This window comes from Molothrus ater, chromosome 7 (genome assembly GCF_012460135.2).
Source record: "Molothrus ater isolate BHLD 08-10-18 breed brown headed cowbird chromosome 7, BPBGC_Mater_1.1, whole genome shotgun sequence".
Lineage (NCBI taxonomy): Eukaryota > Metazoa > Chordata > Aves > Passeriformes > Icteridae > Molothrus > Molothrus ater.
The window spans coordinates 12,510,307-12,527,810 of NC_050484.2; the positions used below are offsets into that span (position 1 = coordinate 12,510,307).

The 17,504-nt window shown below is 37.5% G+C and overlaps 2 protein-coding genes across 3 annotated transcripts in view; both read left to right on the forward strand.

Moving 5' to 3' along the window:
• The first annotated feature begins 63 nt into the window (after positions 1 to 63).
• MDH1B (malate dehydrogenase 1B) lies at positions 64 to 7,651 on the forward strand. Of its 2 annotated transcripts, XM_036386302.2 has the most exons (9): positions 64 to 72; positions 653 to 765; positions 1,690 to 1,824; positions 1,974 to 2,116; positions 2,806 to 3,308; positions 4,248 to 4,389; positions 5,348 to 5,511; positions 6,643 to 6,782; positions 7,468 to 7,651. In XM_036386302.2, exons 4-9 carry the CDS (start codon positions 1,995 to 1,997, stop codon positions 7,522 to 7,524), a joined length of 1,128 nt encoding a protein of 375 aa, XP_036242195.1. In that variant the 5' UTR covers positions 64 to 72; positions 653 to 765; positions 1,690 to 1,824; positions 1,974 to 1,994; the 3' UTR covers positions 7,525 to 7,651. The 2 variants fall into 2 exon arrangements, with proteins under 2 accessions (XP_036242195.1, XP_036242194.1); XM_036386301.2 differs by lacking the exon at positions 64 to 72 and having other exon boundaries at positions 511 to 765.
• A 5,664-nt stretch (positions 7,652 to 13,315) lies between these two features.
• The window catches only part of DYTN (dystrotelin), a 73,931-nt gene continuing 69,742 nt past the window's right edge, over positions 13,316 to 17,504 (forward strand). Inside the window, exons 1-3 of the mRNA XM_036387105.1 lie at positions 13,316 to 13,378; positions 15,412 to 15,486; positions 16,431 to 16,632. Coding sequence (XP_036242998.1) covers positions 13,360 to 13,378; positions 15,412 to 15,486; positions 16,431 to 16,632 — 296 coding nt within the window. The 5' untranslated portion in view covers positions 13,316 to 13,359. The remainder of the gene's footprint in view (positions 13,379 to 15,411; positions 15,487 to 16,430; positions 16,633 to 17,504) is intronic.

Consider the following 17,504-nt stretch of genomic DNA (forward strand, 5'->3'; position numbering starts at 1 on the left):
ACTGCCACGGCGCGCGGCGCGTTGCTGAGCAACGCCAAAGCGACCGTTGGAGGGCGGCGCGCGCATGGCCAAGTTCGTGGTGGCGGGTGAGGGGAGAGCCGGGAGCCGGGCAGGGCCGCACCGGCGGCGGCGGCACCTTGTACCGGGACCCGGGCAGGGCAGCTCCGGCGGCAGCACTTTGTACCGGGAGCTGGGCGGGGAAGCACCGGCATCAGTACTTTGTACCGGGAGCCGGGCGGGGACGCACCGGCAGCAGTACTTTGTACTGGGAGCCGGGCGGGGCAGCTCCGGCAGCGCACCTTGTACCGGGAGCCGGGCAGGGCAGCTCTCCGTGCTTGCAGCAGTGGCCCCTGTCTGCGGGCTCACCCCCGTGCTCCTTTGCGGCTCTCCGGGAGCCGTGTCCGCACGGAGCGCAGCCTCAGGCGGTCCCGGGTCAGCGCTCCCCCTCATCCCGCCGGTAAGGCGTCAGCATCTCTGCTGCTGTGTCCCCAGGAGTGGCCTCCTCGGCCCCTTGGACGCTGGCTCGGGAGTCTTTTTCAGCTGCAGAATTACTCTTCCTTAGCTGGCTCACAATAAACAATGTTTAGTCTTTTAAGCCCTTATCAGTGAATGACAAAACCATCCAATTGTGCTGCTGTTGCTATGTTTACAGGTAAGGCAAACTGCCCTTACTATGCCAAAGCTGAACTCTTGGCTGACTATCTCCAGACTAACTTACCCAACTTCAGGGTTCACAAGATTACTCAGCACCCTGACAAGTGGGAGGTAAGAGATTGTAAGGCAAGTTGCTGGTAGGTGCTTCAGTGCTCTACAAACCAAGAAATATGCTTATCTGCAGTATGTTTCTTCTTCTCCTGTATTAGTGGTTTGCTGTGTAGATAGAGGTGCTGCAGAAGCATCTCTGGCTGTGAGAGCCAGCCAGAGGAAAGGTTACAATGTTTTGAGCAATTGACATCTCTGAGTTTTACTACAGAAAATGGGCACAAAGTGTGGACCAGCCTCAACTGTATTATGTCAATAAAAAGCTCAAGGTGTTTTTGCTTGCTTGCTTGGTTTTCTGGGGTATTTTTTAAAGTATAAATGGCTGTTCAGCCTGTAAATCTTTTGCTCACTGTGATTACATATACCTTCAGAGTTCTTACTTGTCAAGAGCCTTTGTGGCATTCAAGGGCTTTGAATTACAGTGGAAGTATGAAGTTAAATATCACATATTTGTTTACAGTGTGGATGAGCCTGAGTACTTATGTCATAGACATGCTGCCTATAAGGCTCTGAAAAAAACTGCAGCCTTACTCCATGAAATAGCCAGTACTGTGGTGTTTATTACTTTGTGTATTTTGCTTTACACCTCCACCAAGTAATTCAAGCAGTTAAGTGAAAAGCAATTAACCTGTTCACCTTACCTTCCGTGGCTGACTAAGAATCCTCAGATTACTCTCTGCTTCACAACATTGCTGTCTTCTGTACCACTAAGACAACTAAGTGAAATCCAGACCTTGAGGTGAGCTATCCCACTGTATCACGATACCTTGCTTTGTATTATTCCTGCATTTTGTACCCACTGGTAATTAAATTCTGAAGCACTTTGTAATTATATATTGAGAGGAAATAGTAAGAAATGCTCGTAGTTTTAATGTTTAAATGTTACCAAATGTGATGTATTAAAACATCTGGTGGGTATGTCATCAGCAGTGGCTTCATGACATTTGTGAAACAAATGGATGGGAACACAGACAGTCTCCTATCATTTGGAGAGAACTGCTGGACCGTGGAGGGAAGGGTCAGCTTCTGGGAGGACTTAATGATTTTCTGGAATATGCTCAGGTAATAAGCTGCATTTAATACTGTAAGCCCATGTTTTACAAAATTGTTGTTCCTTTTACCTCCTTCAAATGTAAAATAAAGCAATTGTTAATGTTACCTTGATGGGTTTGGACTGCCATTTGCTTAGAGATCATCCTTTTTGTTCTTAGAAGTATTATGGCATCACTTCAATGATGCTGAGTGAGGAAATGTTAGCCATTGCTGAGGAGAACCTGCAGGCACATCTTGAAATTGTAAAAGAGGATGAAGAGATTAAAAGTCTTATCAAGCCTATGCAGATCTGGATTACCAGGTGAGAGTGAAGAGAGTATCTGTGAACTTTTGCTCTGTTCAGGAGAATACACTTTTCCTATCACATATAACAGGTGTAACCATCTGAAGCTAATCACAAATCCCTGTAATTTCATTAATTGACTTGGTTCTGCACCCTCACTATTAGTATTTAACTTAGCAATTAGTATATGACTTAGAAATAATTTATGGTTTTGTTATGTTCTACACCAGTTCAAAATGAGGGGTATGAACAGGCATCATTTAGCCCTAGATCAGTTTAGGGAAAAGCAAGTACTTACAAAATAAGCTAGAAATTTTATAGTGCAACTATCTTGCATTAAATGTTGTTGGAAATATTAGAGTAGGTAAAGAGTAGGTCTTTACTTATAGAAATTCCTGTATTTCTAGTGGTCCTAATAGAGCACCTTAAAAATGGTGGTTCTATAGAGACATAAATTTTAAGTGGTGGCATTGACTGAAATGCACAGGATGGAGAAGCCTTCAAATGAAAGGCTTCAGAAATGAAAGGAAGACCCAACTCTTAATTCTTAACCTGTTAAAACAACAAAAAGAGCAGTAAAGGATACAAGCTAATGGTATCTTTAAGTGCAATCTAGTACAAAATAAACACCTTTGTGTTTATGTAATACTTCCAAACAAGCAGTGGTTCATTGTTAACTGTAACTTTTCTACATCCTCTCTTACCAGTGCATCAGTTCCAATCTGTTATCATCTGATCCCGCTGTTGGCAAATGGAGAAGTGTTTGGGATGACCACAGAAATCAGTATCCATTTGCTTGACACTGAGCAGTTTAAGGAAATGCTTCGTAGTATTGTAATGGAAGCTGAAGACATGGCATTCCCACTTCTCCGCAGTATTTCAGAGCACACAAAAACAGATCAGGCTTTTATTGATGCTGATATTATCATTGTTCTTGATGATGTCCTCTTAAACCTTGAAGTCCAATCCCTTGAGAACTACATCAGAGAAGTGAGTGAGATCTGCCAAGTGTATGCTCCCTTGATTGAGAAGAATGCCAAGAGTGAGGTCAAAGTCATTTCATCAGGAAAAACCTTTGCAAACCTTAAGGCAACAATGTTAAGGATATATGGCCCATCCATTAGGCCTGAAAATATAATTGCCATTTCAACATCCTGGGAAAGTGCAGCTAAAGCCATGCTGGCCAGGAAGCTGAATATGAACACAGCAGGTGAATGTTTATGTAGCATTTGGGGAATTCAGTGCACCTTCAAGAGTAGATATTTAATTCCAGAACAGTTGATGTGCATGCAGAAATGCACAGTGGTGCACCCACTGAATTTCTTGGCTGTACAGAATGCTGGAGTCTTTGCTTGCTCTGAGATGCAGCCCTGCCACTCTGGTGTGTATTTCATACTGCAAATATGCTAAGGAAGACAATTGTTTTGCAGATTGGGAGCTAGGACTTCAGGATTGCATTTGCACTCTGTAGTGCATTGTTGTTTTGGAGCTGTAAATAAACATGACAACATACTGCTGTGCAGATAATGAGAGTAAAGTAGAAGTGTGTTCTAGTATTATTTTGAGGTTAATTAACTTTCATTTTCAGGTCAATTGTTATAGCTTCGTTTTATTTGCACAGTTCTGCACTGCATAGCAAAGGGGTGCTCTGACAGTCTGCTCAGCATCAAGATTCTGTAAGTGTTGCATAGCTAGAACTGGTCATTGATGACAAGTCTAGATATTTTGGAGCCTAATAAAATAAAAAAGCAAGTTAAGAGACTGAATAGTTTATCAGCAGGTTATTTGAGAAATCTTTTTGCACCAAAGCATGTAGGTTTTTTTAATGATCGTTTTTACTGATTTTATATTTATTTTTAGAGGATTTTAAAAGGAACATAACTGTATGTTTGCTATATGATTTGTTACTGTTTTAAGAGTTAAATATTTTCTAGATTTTGTCTATTATTTACAGTAACATGATATAAATTAAAGCTTCTTTTTCAGCTTGTGATGAGGTTTCATATGTTAGGGATAACTTGGTTGCATTTTTAGATCAAATAATTTCTGCTAGCAAGGCAGGGCACAGATTTAAATAATTCATTTTGAAAAGGATTTATGAAGCCCATTTTTCTGAAAGTATTTGTCTTTTCACTTTCCTTTGTTACAGGAGTTAAAGATGTGATTGTTTGGGGCAGTGTTACTGGGTCTAACTACATTGATTTGTCACATGCAAAACTTTATGGATATGACTGTGCTATTCGGGGCCCTCCTAATTTTCAACGTCCTTTGTTGAGTATGATTTATGATAGGTACAGTACAGATTTATTTCTTTCAAGTAAAATTAAAGAACTGCTTTTAATCCATGCTTATCTGGATGGTCTAATAAAACATCAATACATGTTTTTGTTTTCAAGATTTGTCTTTACTGATTGGCACTGTACATAAAGGAAAACACAAATTGAGGTACTCCATCTGCAAAAGAAGTTGGGTAGCTCCTAGTGCTGTGCTGTTGCACTCTCCTGCTAACTCTGTTTATAACTATATTTTTCCTACATTTTAAATGGGTTTCTCTTATATCATGAGCAGTTTATACGAAGTGATGGATGTCCAGGTAGTGATTTAGATGTCTAGTTTGCATGAAGGAACTTTGAAATAGTATTAAAAGATTTCTGAACCTGAATTACATGGAATAGGCTTGAGCATAGTAATGTTGTCAGTTTCCCAAAAGAGATGATTTGGTAATATATGTGAAAAGGATACCTAGCAGCTAGATAGCTCCCTGTGGAAGGAACAGTAGCAGAGAAAGGGTGGGTGCAGTGAGAGGGCAGCAGATGTTACATACACCCAAGCCTGGCTATCTGGAGCTCCCATTCTAGTCTAGACTTAGCGTTTACTGGAGAGCAGACATTTCTATGTTCTAGGCTTGTACTGAGCCTCACACAGGCAGACTGGTTAGTAGCTAGGTTCTTCCAGAAGAAGTAATATAAAAATTACATATAAAATATTAAATTACTTATAAAATATAAATTACAATAATAATAAGTTAAGACTTGAGTAAATGACCCAACTTTCACAGGACTTGTAACTTTTTAAGCTACTTTTTGTTAGACTTTTTTTCTCTGTCTGTAAAAATGCCTTGCTTTCAGCAGTGATGTTTGAGTAAGTTTTGACTATTTTCTTTAGTTTAGTTCTTTTTTCTCTAGGAAACTACTCTTCCTGCAGTCATCTTAGTTTGTCATGCTTTTTCTCTCCATGTTGTGTTGGTAGCGAATGGATCCATTCAGAGCTCGTGTCGGCACAGAGCACACTGAGTTCTCGGGTGTCCCGTGGCACAGGAATGTTACCTGCGCATGCCGTAGCCACAGTGCTGCGCTACTGGTACCATGGCTCTCCTTCTGAGGAGATCATTTCTGTGGGAATACTTAGTGAAGGTAAAGCTAGCTGTGCTTCACATGTTCTCTTGTAGCTTTGCCCTGCATATAACAGCTTTTTCCCATCTCTAATGTTATTTTTAATCAATATTTTTCATTTAATAAAATCTTGTAAAACAAATCATGTGAGGCTAAGGGTTTGTTTCATCATGAGAACTTCCAAATCTAACAGAGCTTGTGATAATGCTCACTTTTTAGAGGCATTTCTTGGGTTAATGTTGTCTTTTTGCAGATGATCTCTTAGTCTTTTCGTTTAAATGCTTTTCTGATGTGTTTTGTGCAAGAACTCTTTATAATTCTTAGACCCTAGCCTATGAAAGTGTGTTCTTCTTGTGTAGTTATGTAAACCAATTAATGGAATATTTCACAGCAGCCATTTAACCCTTATGAAATCAATAATTTTCCCCCTTTTTTAAGATGTACAACTGATACACAATCGTGTTATTACAACACAGGAAAGACACCTGTTGGAGATGGTCCAGAGGAGGGCCTCACAAAATGATCAAGGGTGAATGCCTCTCTTATGAAAACAGGCTGAGAGAGTTGAGATTGTCCAGCCTGGAAAAGAAAAGGCTCTGGAGAAGAAAAGGTTCTGGAGAGACCTTATAGCACCTTCCAGTGCTTAAAAGTTCTTATTAGGAAGATGGGGACAAATGTTTTAGCAGGGCCTGTTGCAATAGGACAAAGAGCAATGGATTTAAAGTGAAGGAGGGTCAATTTAGATTAGATATAATTAAGTTTTTTACCATGAATGTGGTAAGACACTGTAACAAGCTAACCAGAGAGGTGGGAGATGCCTCAACCCTGGAAACATTCAAGGTCAAGCTGGATGGGGCTCAGAGACATTTGAAGATGTCCCTGTCCATGGCAGAAGGGTTGAACTAGAGACCTTTAAAGGTCCCTTGCAGCCCAAACCCATCTGATGCTATGGTTCATGCACATCTAACTAAAGTACAAAGTTACAGTAAAAGGGACATTCTTTTTTGAACTGTAGATTGGAAAAGATAGTCTCTGTTTATAATGAGATCTTACAGTTGTAGACATTTGCAAGTCTGTAGGATTTAGTGTTGACACTGGTGAGGATGTAATCAGAAAAACCATGTTTTGTATTTTTTTTCCCCTCTTCTTCAGGTCAGTTTTGCATTCCTGAAGGAATTATCTTCTCTATGCCAGTGAGGCTCCAGAATGGTAACTGGGAAGCCATGACAGAATTAGAAATTAATGAAACGACCCAAAAAGTTCTAGGGCGCTTAGCCCACGAGCTGGTCCAGGTGAGGGTTACTTGAGTCTCGTGTATGCACATTCTGCCACCTATGGGCACGTTGTGATACAACTTCGAGCACAGACCTTTAAGTGTTAGATGTACAAACTGCACACGTGCACTTAGGCATTGTAAAGAGCAGGTATTTATAAGTGTAAGGTAGTGTTTGTGTATTGAAATGAACAGACAACTGTTCTGCCCAAAAAGAGATGATAAAATGAGTTTGCCTATGTATGTGTAGAATTTGCACTCCAAAGTTCTGTAGGCTTTGTGCAAAACAGAAATATTGCCTTTCATTTAATGTTTCTACATTCTATGTTGATTTTTTATATGGTATTCAGAGTATTTCTATGCTAGAAGACATATCTTTTGGCATTTTATGGCTGTGACTTTGCATGAATGAAGACCAGACCTTACTAGAATTAGGGATTTTTCAGAAAATACAAAATCATTGAGTACTATTTTCATAATGAACTTCCTGTCACTTAGTGAAACAGAAAGAATTTATTTGTACTATTGAAATATTTAAAAAGACTGGTCCCAAACTCTACATTCCAGCTTTAATCAGGTTTTGTGATCTTCAAACTACTAATGTGTAAGAATTATTTTGTTTTAACGTATTTTAAGTTTGTGCTAGAAATTGGAGCAGATTAAAAGAATGGGTGATATTAAAATATGCTTTTTCTTCCATTTAGGAAAAGCTCGTTGCACTAAAGGAAGTAAACGAAATGCATCCATATGAAGCAGAGTAAAAACTCCACATCTTCTCCCAAGTGTTTCTCTGCTGCTTTTCCTATTATTTTGCTTTTCAAGTTCTGTCCTCATTCGTAAAAATAAGAACAAATGAACACTAAAGGATATTTTAATTTTGTTTTTTCACTTTTTCTCTATTTTCAGGTTGGGAAATTCCTGCACTTTTCCAGTGTTCTCACCATTTCTTTCTAATTTTCATTCCTACAGACCTTTTCCCTACTTTGTTTTCTTTCTCCCTTCCTTCAGATTCTTTCCAGTGCTTTTATATCAGCCTATTCCTTACTATGAGCTGTTCTTTGCCATTAAGGAAGGGCTGAAGAATGGGGAAACTATTCTGAGTTAGATACCCAGAGCCTCTACTGAGCAAAAGGCCTTTTGGTTATCCATGCTTGGATTTTGGGAAAGGACTAAAGACACAGTAAGATATTCTTGATGAATGCAGAATTTAAGTATTTGGCTAACCATGACCTTGTTTAACCCAGACAGGGAATTCCCAATGAGAGAAGAGTGTCGTTCCCTGTCTGCTCTCTAATGTATGGCGCTGCTGTTCTGTAGAGCTGTCCTGTTCCTCTTGTGTCAGCGTTCAGTGCTAAGCAGAGTCCTTCCCACTGCTAGCAGCAATGTGCTCAGTTGTGGCCTTCTCCTGTGACATCAGTATCAGGTGTTCAAGTACTCCCAAAGTGCCCTGTTTTATCTCCTTGCATGTGGAAGTATTTTAGGAGGCTAGCAAAAATAGCTCATGTTTTGCCTTTTTTTTCAACAGAAATGGAAACCTTACCTACTGGGTCACTTTAGCTAGAGTTTTCTGGAGGAGAAAATGCTGGAAATTCTCATATTAAATAAGGTTTCAATTGCCCAAAAGAGCAAGCTAGAAAGAAAGTCTAAGCATTGCTGTAGCTTTTGCCGTATTTTCCTCATTAAAAAAAAATCTGGGAAATCTCTAGGTGGAAAAAAATTTCAAAACCAGCACGAATGTAACATTTTTAACCTGTAGACCAAAGTAAAATTTCTACTGATCTTAATGAATCTAAGATTTCATTTGCATCTAACCACGTGTTTCTTCAGACCAATAAACTATTGCAAAAACATAGTTTAATGCCTAAAATGTTCATATGAAAATTCTGAGGACTGTCACATACAGAGTAGAAGTTTTGTAATTCCAAATATTTTTTTTCAGAGGTACAGAAACACAGTATTTTTGTAATAAAATATCTTCTTAGGAAAAATTGATTTTTAAACAAAAAATATGTTTTTGTTTTGTTTGTTTGATGTATACATCTCCTTAGTGACAAGTTCATCTTTGTTTCCATGTTTTTCTTATTTATTTAATGAGTTTCAAGAGAATACTCATGTGTTTTAAGTCAAGCATAATTAAATTCTTGTTTAAACAGAATTGTTGAGGAACCACTTTTACTTGCATCTTTGGTGTCTTAAATGATGAAGATTGTGTTAATGACATTCCTGTACTTGCTAATTTTTTATCAGATATGTTTAAAACAAAATAGAAAGCTTCCTGTTCTTTGAATCAGTTACATCTATTTACAATAAATTCATTATTTCTGCTCAAATGGAGGTTCAAGCTCTGAATAGGGGCAGACTTCCTATCTGAGGAAACTAAGATAATTTACTGGCTGATTAGGACAGGACTGGGAGGGATGTCTCACTGGTCTTAGAAAGAAGAGCTCAGAAAGCTGGGGTATCACAAGGAGTCTGGAAAAATCTGGGGTTCTATGCAAAGTGTATATGGGAAAAGCAACATTTAGAGGAATTGAGATATTATTGTAAGTATCTTCATGGAAGAGTTCACATGGAAATGGTAGAGGTAGGTGTTGTAAAAAGTCTTGAAGAGAAGAGTTAGGAACCATTCATTTCATGGGAAGTAGTTGCCAGGGAATTAGTTTCCAGTAGTGTATGCACAGAAGATTGGCTGAGTTTCTGAGGAGCATCTGGAGGCAGATGTCTCAGGAGAAAATAGCAGGGAGGGATGCTACCACTAGTCTCTACAAACTGCCTGGTTTTTCTGTAATTCAATTTCCAAGATAGAAAAGTTAGCTTCTCTAATGTGTATTTACATTTGGGCTTTTTCTATATGAATAGGCTTTTGTAATCTTACTCTTTGAATTCCTTTATTCTGCCAGTGGAGATAGTTCAAACAACCTGCAGGTCAAGCACCAGCACTGCACAGCTGTTAATGAGAGGGAAAATAACTCTTCCTGCAATATATAAGTAGACCTATCTGACTTCTGAGTCACCAGCTGAAAACCTCTCTTCTCAGAAACTGGGAGCAGAAAGAAAAAGCTGCTTGGGATGTCTCATGTATCCTAAATTATTCTGACTGGATTTGCCTAGTGGTGTGCAGGGAAATTCAGGTCTTTCCTCATGGAAGCATTAGTGAATGGAAAAGCTTTTTTTCCTAGCTTTTGTTTAGGAGAAAAAGAAAGAAAAAAATAATAGGAAAGCTAAAATATGGTAACATATTCAAAGTTGGTTACAGCTGTAAAACAGCAATTGACTTAGTCATCAATAAGTTTGGGTTTTCTATAAGTAATAAGCAATTTCTGGGACACATTTTTCCCAAGTCCCTAAGTCATGTTATATATGCTGGATATTCATGGTATTGATGACTCCTACTACCTAGCTGTTATGGTAACCATTGAAAAATTTATGAAAAGGGCTTTAAGTTGTATGTGTCTTACAAATGTTATATATAGATTCCTCATAAACCCTAGCATTTGGGTGTACTGAAGAGCTTTGTGGTTAGTCTGAACAATTCTAGTTCTAGGACATTACCACTAGGGCTTACTATTTTTCTTCTTTGTGTAGCTGCCCCAACTCTTTGTTACAGCACACTGTGCTTTCTACCTTACTGTGTCAGCTTCTACCTTGTTTTCAGTCTCTATAGCAACAGTTTCTCAGCAACTGAGAGATGCTTGGTAAAGGCCTCTCAATTTAGAAATATTGCACTCCAGCCATAAAAAAAAAAAAAAGCTTTGAAACAAAGATCAAAGAAGTTTTATCTTTAATAATTCAGGATATTTATTACTAATTAATTAGTGTTCTCTGTTTTGACTGCTTAGACAATTACCTGATACTTTGATCTGGGCCTTTGCTAGGCATTTGTTGTGAGCAGCTTTAATTTAAAAGCAAAACCTTTAGAACTGTGTCTTGAAGTCAACTTTTAAGTGCTGTAAAACTACTGGACTTCTCTGGCTGTGTCATCTGACTTCTGGACCTTCAGTAAGTAATGAGAGGAAGGTAAGTGCAGCTACTGTATTTAAGAGGAGAAAATAATTTTGGCCTTTGAATAAAACATAGAATGTCTTCACCCTTCACAGGAAACAACAGTAACTGTAGGTTCTTTTATGCATATTTAAGATGTTGATCATATGTTGTCTGATTTCAAAAGAAAAGTCTCTGATAAAGTGGATTGATCTGCTGGGGGGTTTCTGCCTTACTTCACATGGCTCGTCTTCCTCTGTACTTTAATTTAATTATGTAGCATGCTTCAAAATGCATTTTATTTGCTAAAGTGCATATTCTGAGAACCTGTATGTCAAACAAAGTACATATAAGTAATCAAGTGTAACTTTTCTTTCACATTCCACTAAGAGTCAAGAAAAAGGCTATCCTTGTTCTGCACATAAGAGTCTTCATGTTAATGGGACCAGGACTGTTAACTGTAACAATTTCCTTCCTGAGTATTTGTACATAATTTTTTTTTTTGTTTGTTTTCTTAAGTGTTTTTCACTATTAAAGCACACAAATAACTGAAATATAACGCATTGGCTGAAATAGTGTATCAATGGGCAAAGTTACTTCAGGTTTCATGGGCAGCAGATACCGCTTCTGCTTTCACATTGTGTTTATGTGCTAACACTGCAGTAGATTCTCTTTGTTTCACCCAGGCACTCCTACTGCAGTCAAGATCTGGACTGTCCAAAGAGTTTTGTATATGAAAATGTAGACTGTACATACACAATAATGTTTCCTGTAACTTTTTGGAAGGAGGGTTCATAGATATGATGTAATTTGGTAAAACACAGAAACACATGGTTGACTTTGAGACTATGAATACCCTAGTACAAGACTATAGAGTTTTTTTCCATATGGGTAATTTAAATGTTAGACATTGTGTTGTACTGGACAGAGATCTGGTCATCTTACAGTAAGTATCAAGCGCTCATATATTATGCATGCTGTATAACTCAGTAAGTCAGTGGATCTGTTCTTATTTGAGTGAGCAAATTCTAATGAGTTCTAATTTAAGTGAGTTTAACCTGAATATTTTTACATTCATCCGTACATTCATTGTCCACTTTCTTTATTTTATGTACCTCTGGTACAGAGAAAATAAAGGAGGTAAGCTATGCATTTGTAAGTCTACCTTCTAGATTGCTACATGTAGCTTTCACCAAACACTAATGTTTAATTCATTGCTCTGTGTCTTCTGATTTCACTGATTTCCGTACATGAACTTTTCTGTCAAGTTATGCAGAGACTCCTACTACTGCAGCTATTTTAGGAACAGTTGTATCATATTTTCATATATATTGCATATGAATATATATTTATAGGCAAACTTATGTGCCTGTGTGAATGCTGGGCAGTGCTGTTGTTTTGCAGAACCTGTAGTAAGAATGAAAAAATGCCATTATGCTTCTTTTCCACTATTATATTTTCTAAGAAGGACTACAGTAAAAACTGTGCCATTGTAGTCTTGAATGAAAAAGACTATTAAAACAAATCTGTATCTCAGTATTTTAAGCATCTAAATTCAGGTTATGGCTGACATTTAGGGACTGAAACACAAAGTTGCAGGTTTCACCAATTAAAATGGTGAGGAGCATATTTATGGTAGACTAAATAATTTTAGATCATTTAATATTTATGCTTCATAAATGTCCAGTATTCTGTCATGTTTATGAAAAATGATCAATGATTCTAACTGAAAAAATGTAAGAAGTGAACATTTAAGTTCAGATTTAACACCAAATTTATTATTTAAGTTTTAAATAATTTCCAACTATTTAATTTTTATTTATTTTAGCAAAGTTTCCCTTTGTTCTCCACAATGAAACCATATAGATGGCCTTTGGAATCTTGTGTGACTTAGATCCATTGTACCTAGTGTTTTGCAATTGCTGAAAGATAGTTGCTACTAGTTAATTCATACTTACATTTCTGTGATTGGAAATACAATGCAGTATAGAGCATTAGTGAAATAAATCCTGAGGGGAGACATTCAGTTTCCACTATTACAGGGACATAACTACTTTTGCTTTCACAGTTGTTAATGTAAGTAGGTACATGGTTAAGCTTTGTTTTCCCCTTCCATAGCAGCTCAATAAGAAACAATGTTAGCTCAGCCTAAAACTTTAGTTTTGCTTGAAAATTTTAGAAAATACTTTTAAGTAATTGCAATCAGTGAATCTGAGGAAGAGTCTGGTGCCCTCTGTGACCTGAAATTGTACACTGAACCATGTAGTAATCCTGCATGTAAACACTGAGCTCTTAATAGTGAAAGATCTCATTTCCTGTACTTAAAACTGTTTTGAGGATTGGTTTTGCCCTGCTACAGTTTTGCAGTTACTTGAATTACTCCTATTTTATGCTGAGCAGAGAGCTTGCCATTTGCTGGCATTTCTCTGCATGTGGCACCAGAACTATTTTGTTTAATGTAATTCTGTTTAATTTAATTTCTGAAATGCATCCAGTGAATTGTTCAGATTAAAAGGTTTAATTTGAATGGTTCAATATGTCTCTGTCTAGAATATGTGGTTTTACACTTTGGTTTGTTTTGTTATAGAATGCCTAATGCCATCTGTTAATTTCAAATGGATCCAGACTTGCAGGGTAAGGATTTTTCTTATTTTTCCCCAACTTTTCTCAAAAGGCATTTCTGTGTCTTTTTGAACAGAAACTACTGAATTTTAATGAAATCATGCCACCTTGAGAATCTCTGTGCTTTAGCACGTAAATGACAAATTACAGAGCTGTGATGTCCTACCTTTATTGTTGGATGTGTCCGGGCACCTTCCTTGCCACTATCACATTGGCTTATGGAATGGTCAGGCACACAGGCCATGATCCCTAATTTATAATAAATGCTAAGGTGCTTTGCATACTTTGAAATAGGCATGAAGATGGCCATACACTCCCTTTTTGAGTGCAAAATTTCAGCGGACACTTCATCTGCCACAGAGCACCTCAAAATGCAAAATAGCAGGTAATCAGCTGAAGATGTCAGGAATCAGCCCACTTCTTAATGTGCAGGAGCTCCTTTGTCAGCTTCTCTACAAAGGGCATTTATATTTCTTGAGGTGAAATTTGACCCACAGCAGAATGATTACATGCTGGTTTTCTGTCCAGAGGGGAAGCCCCTTTCCTACGAGAAATGAAAGATGTTAATGTCCCTAAATAGCCTCTCATCAGTAATAATTCTAAAATGATTTACTATTTTACTTATGTGTCCCCACAAGTTAATTCTGGAACTGTGCTTGACAGGCACAGAATGCCCTGCTTTGAGGCCACATTTTGTTTGTAGGGGTGGACTAGAATTAAGTAGCAGATGGCTACTAAAACAGATTCTCTTCAATTTGAAAATCATCTTGTGCATGGAAGGTGTTTGAGTTGAATCATGTGTATATTTCTAACATTTGTATTTGAGAATAAGCATTTGGAACTTAATCCATAGCCTAATGAAAACTGTGGGAGTTCTTCTGTTTCTTTCAAAAAGGCTTTGGATCAGTTTATTGAGGAAAGAGATCTGATGATGTGTGGAAGTCAAAACTCATTTTTTACATTCTATGACATGCTACACTGCATCGCCAAATAATATCACAAAACATAGTATGACAAGAGCAGGACTAAACAGATGGTATAGCAGTTATTGGCATCTTTCTATAGCTTAGGCAGCATCTGGGAACCAGAAGAGCCCATAATTTGCTGACTATTAATATTAATCTGTGGTATTTCTTGGAAACCATTGCACACAGATTGGCACCTTTCCAGGCTGAACAGGTGAAGTATTTTGTGAGTTATTTCTACTCATTTATATATATTTATTGCTTATCTTTAGCCTTAATCAACTGTGTGTAACTCTCTCTGAAGTACAGGGAGAAAAGAGTCTCTGAGGACAGAAGGATAACTGATAAATCCCTTTCTAGTTTCTGAAGTTTAGTGAACAAGCCTTGTTTTTTGGTCTTGAAGTTCTAGGTATATCGGGTATAGGTCATGGTCAGCATCTCTTACTTTCCACTCAGAACAACATCCTTTCTTGATGTGAAATAAATAAGCTGAAATCATATAAGGGTATGGGATTTAGTCAAGCAGATTTAGTGGGTTTGCTAAACAGAGATGTCAAAAGTAATTTGCTCTGGTAAAGGGCTTGTCTTCTTCTGCAAGAGTCCCACATGTTGATCTTGACAGAAGATTTGTTTGGTGCTTGAAACAATATGCATCCAAAACAATAACCCTGTTGTGCAAACTGACAAACTGTTCCTTGAAGAAGAGCATCTCTGATCAAAAAACCAATTTGTTTGAAGAAATATTATTTCATTATGATCTTGGCTAAAAGTTTGTGCAGTGCATAGCCCTCATAGGCCTTGTTCTGATATATGAATAAAGTTGATTCCCAAAGAAACAGATGTGCCCTCTATGTTAAATTCTGGTTTTACAAGAGATGGTGTTACTGTTTACAAGAAGATTGTTCACCCCACAAAATTATTTTTAAAAAAAGAAAATGTTTTCTATTTGTTTTCTTTTTTTTCCCCCAAATATTCCTTCAGAGTGTTGATCAACTTGAAACTCTAAATTTTGTTGTTTTGATTTTTAGTTAGTTTTGAATGAACCACTCCATTGTAATGTGTGTTTGCTTTCTTTCACAGAGGCCTTCAATGATGTTGAGAGCTCCGTATACAGAACAGCCCTAAAACTACGCTCAGTACAAAGTCTTTGCCAGTGTTAGTAGCCAAAGAGAACCCTATGCTTTTACAGGGAGGAGAATCTGTATCAAATTTGCATTGCTGTCATCATGAGTTATTATGCTACTTTGCTCTCTCATTTTCCACCTTGGAGTTTCAGAATGGATTATGAACACTTAAGATCTAGATAGTGCTTCATATACAAATTGATTTTTTTTTCTTTTTGAATGTCAATGGACATACATTAGTGAAATTCTAAAATTATGAGAGAATCAAAGTATTTTTACAATCTGCAGCAATACTATGTAGATACCACTGACAATTATTAATCTATCTATGTATTATTATGGTCATGAAAAGTCAAATTCTAATGTGTTTCTTAGGAGCTGATTTATTGGAAATAATCATGGCTTATTGAAAACGCATTGACTGGACTATAAGAATTAATGAGAACAAAATAGAACATGATAGACCAGAAAATTCCTGGTTAGTATTCATTCTCCCTGTCTTTGAAATTAGGGAGAATTCAGTGCAAGCAACAGTGTTGCACGAAAGAGTTGTGCAACAAAGTCCTGGTCACCTAGCTCACTTTGAAATTACTGGATGTAAATTCCATATTGAGCTAAACTTCATGGAAATATTGAATTTTTTATTTGTGCTGAAAATGCACAACATTGGAAATGAGGTTTTCAGGGTAACATATAGAAGGTGACTAGTTTGTTGGCCTTGGACATATTTTTCATTTGGGGATGATTTTCTATGAATACATTTAGTCTGGTTTCAGTCCTGATGGGGTTTATCTACCTGATGCTCTGTGTCAATGTGGAAGTACCACAGGTACTGGTTTTCTTTTTATGTGGTTACTGTTTTAGGCTTCATTTTGCAGACCTGTCTTAGCTAGGCAATTCTGATGAAAAATAGTCATGCTTCCATTCATGAAAAGGCAGGGACCCTCATTAATTTCTTCCTTCATTTTCCCACAGTGGATTTGATTGACGTTTCTCTGATTCAGCACATCCTATCAAGTGAACAAAGCCAGAGGGAAGAGCGGATTTCTCTGAACATGCAGCAAATCTCTACAATGCTGATGAAGTTGTTCCAAAGGGCAAGGTTAGAAAAACCAGGCCAGGTAGATCCAAGAGGTGCTGAATTTACATTGGGCCTGCTGATTGCCATGTATGACAGGTGAGAAGAAGAAGAAATGTAGATCCATAGTGCAGTACCGTAGAGTCAAAGAATGTGTTTTTTGACAGGACCCTAAAGATCATATAGCTCCCACCCAAAGTATTGCTAGACTGTCTGTTTCCACCACTCTCACACCATTTCTGTGTGAAATCTTCCCATTTTGATTGGTTTTGCTTTGTATAAAAACTAGGAGTAGTTCAGCAGTAGGAATATAAGGCAGAAAACTGCATCAGAAACACAGTGCTCAAATGCTCCCAAAACTATCTGGAAATCCAGCCTTTTACCAGTCCATGCTGGCTTTTTCTCTGAACATCTTTACAGAGTAGCTTTTCTTCTGACTCCCAAGATATTTTGGTACACTCCTAAAAATGAATCCATATTTGCCTCTGGAGAACAGTACCCATGCACAGGTCAGGAATTTGCCAGTCACTTTTTGTTAATCATTTTCCTCAAGCTTAAAAAGTTAATCTACCAATTATGAAACAAAATTGATGCCTCATAACTAAGCTGGGCAGCTCAGTGAATAGCAAAGTTTCTGAAAATAATAAGGAAACACCTCACAGAGTGTATTTTTATGTATTGTTTGTAAAGAATGAGTTAATTCACTAAAGGCAGGATTAGTTAGGGATTGTATCAGATTTAAAACACAGACTAAGTTCATTGTACAAGTTATTTACCACAGGTGAAATTTTTCCCTTCTACATCACAGCAAAGTTTTTACTGAAAGTAAATGAGATATAAGTGGTCTGCAGGAATTTTTCTTGAATCATTATACATTACTCATATGATTACTACTTCTTACAATCCCACTTTATCAATTTTTTTTGTAAAAAATCAGTTAAGGCTAAGAATAAATGCTGTATTAAGAAACA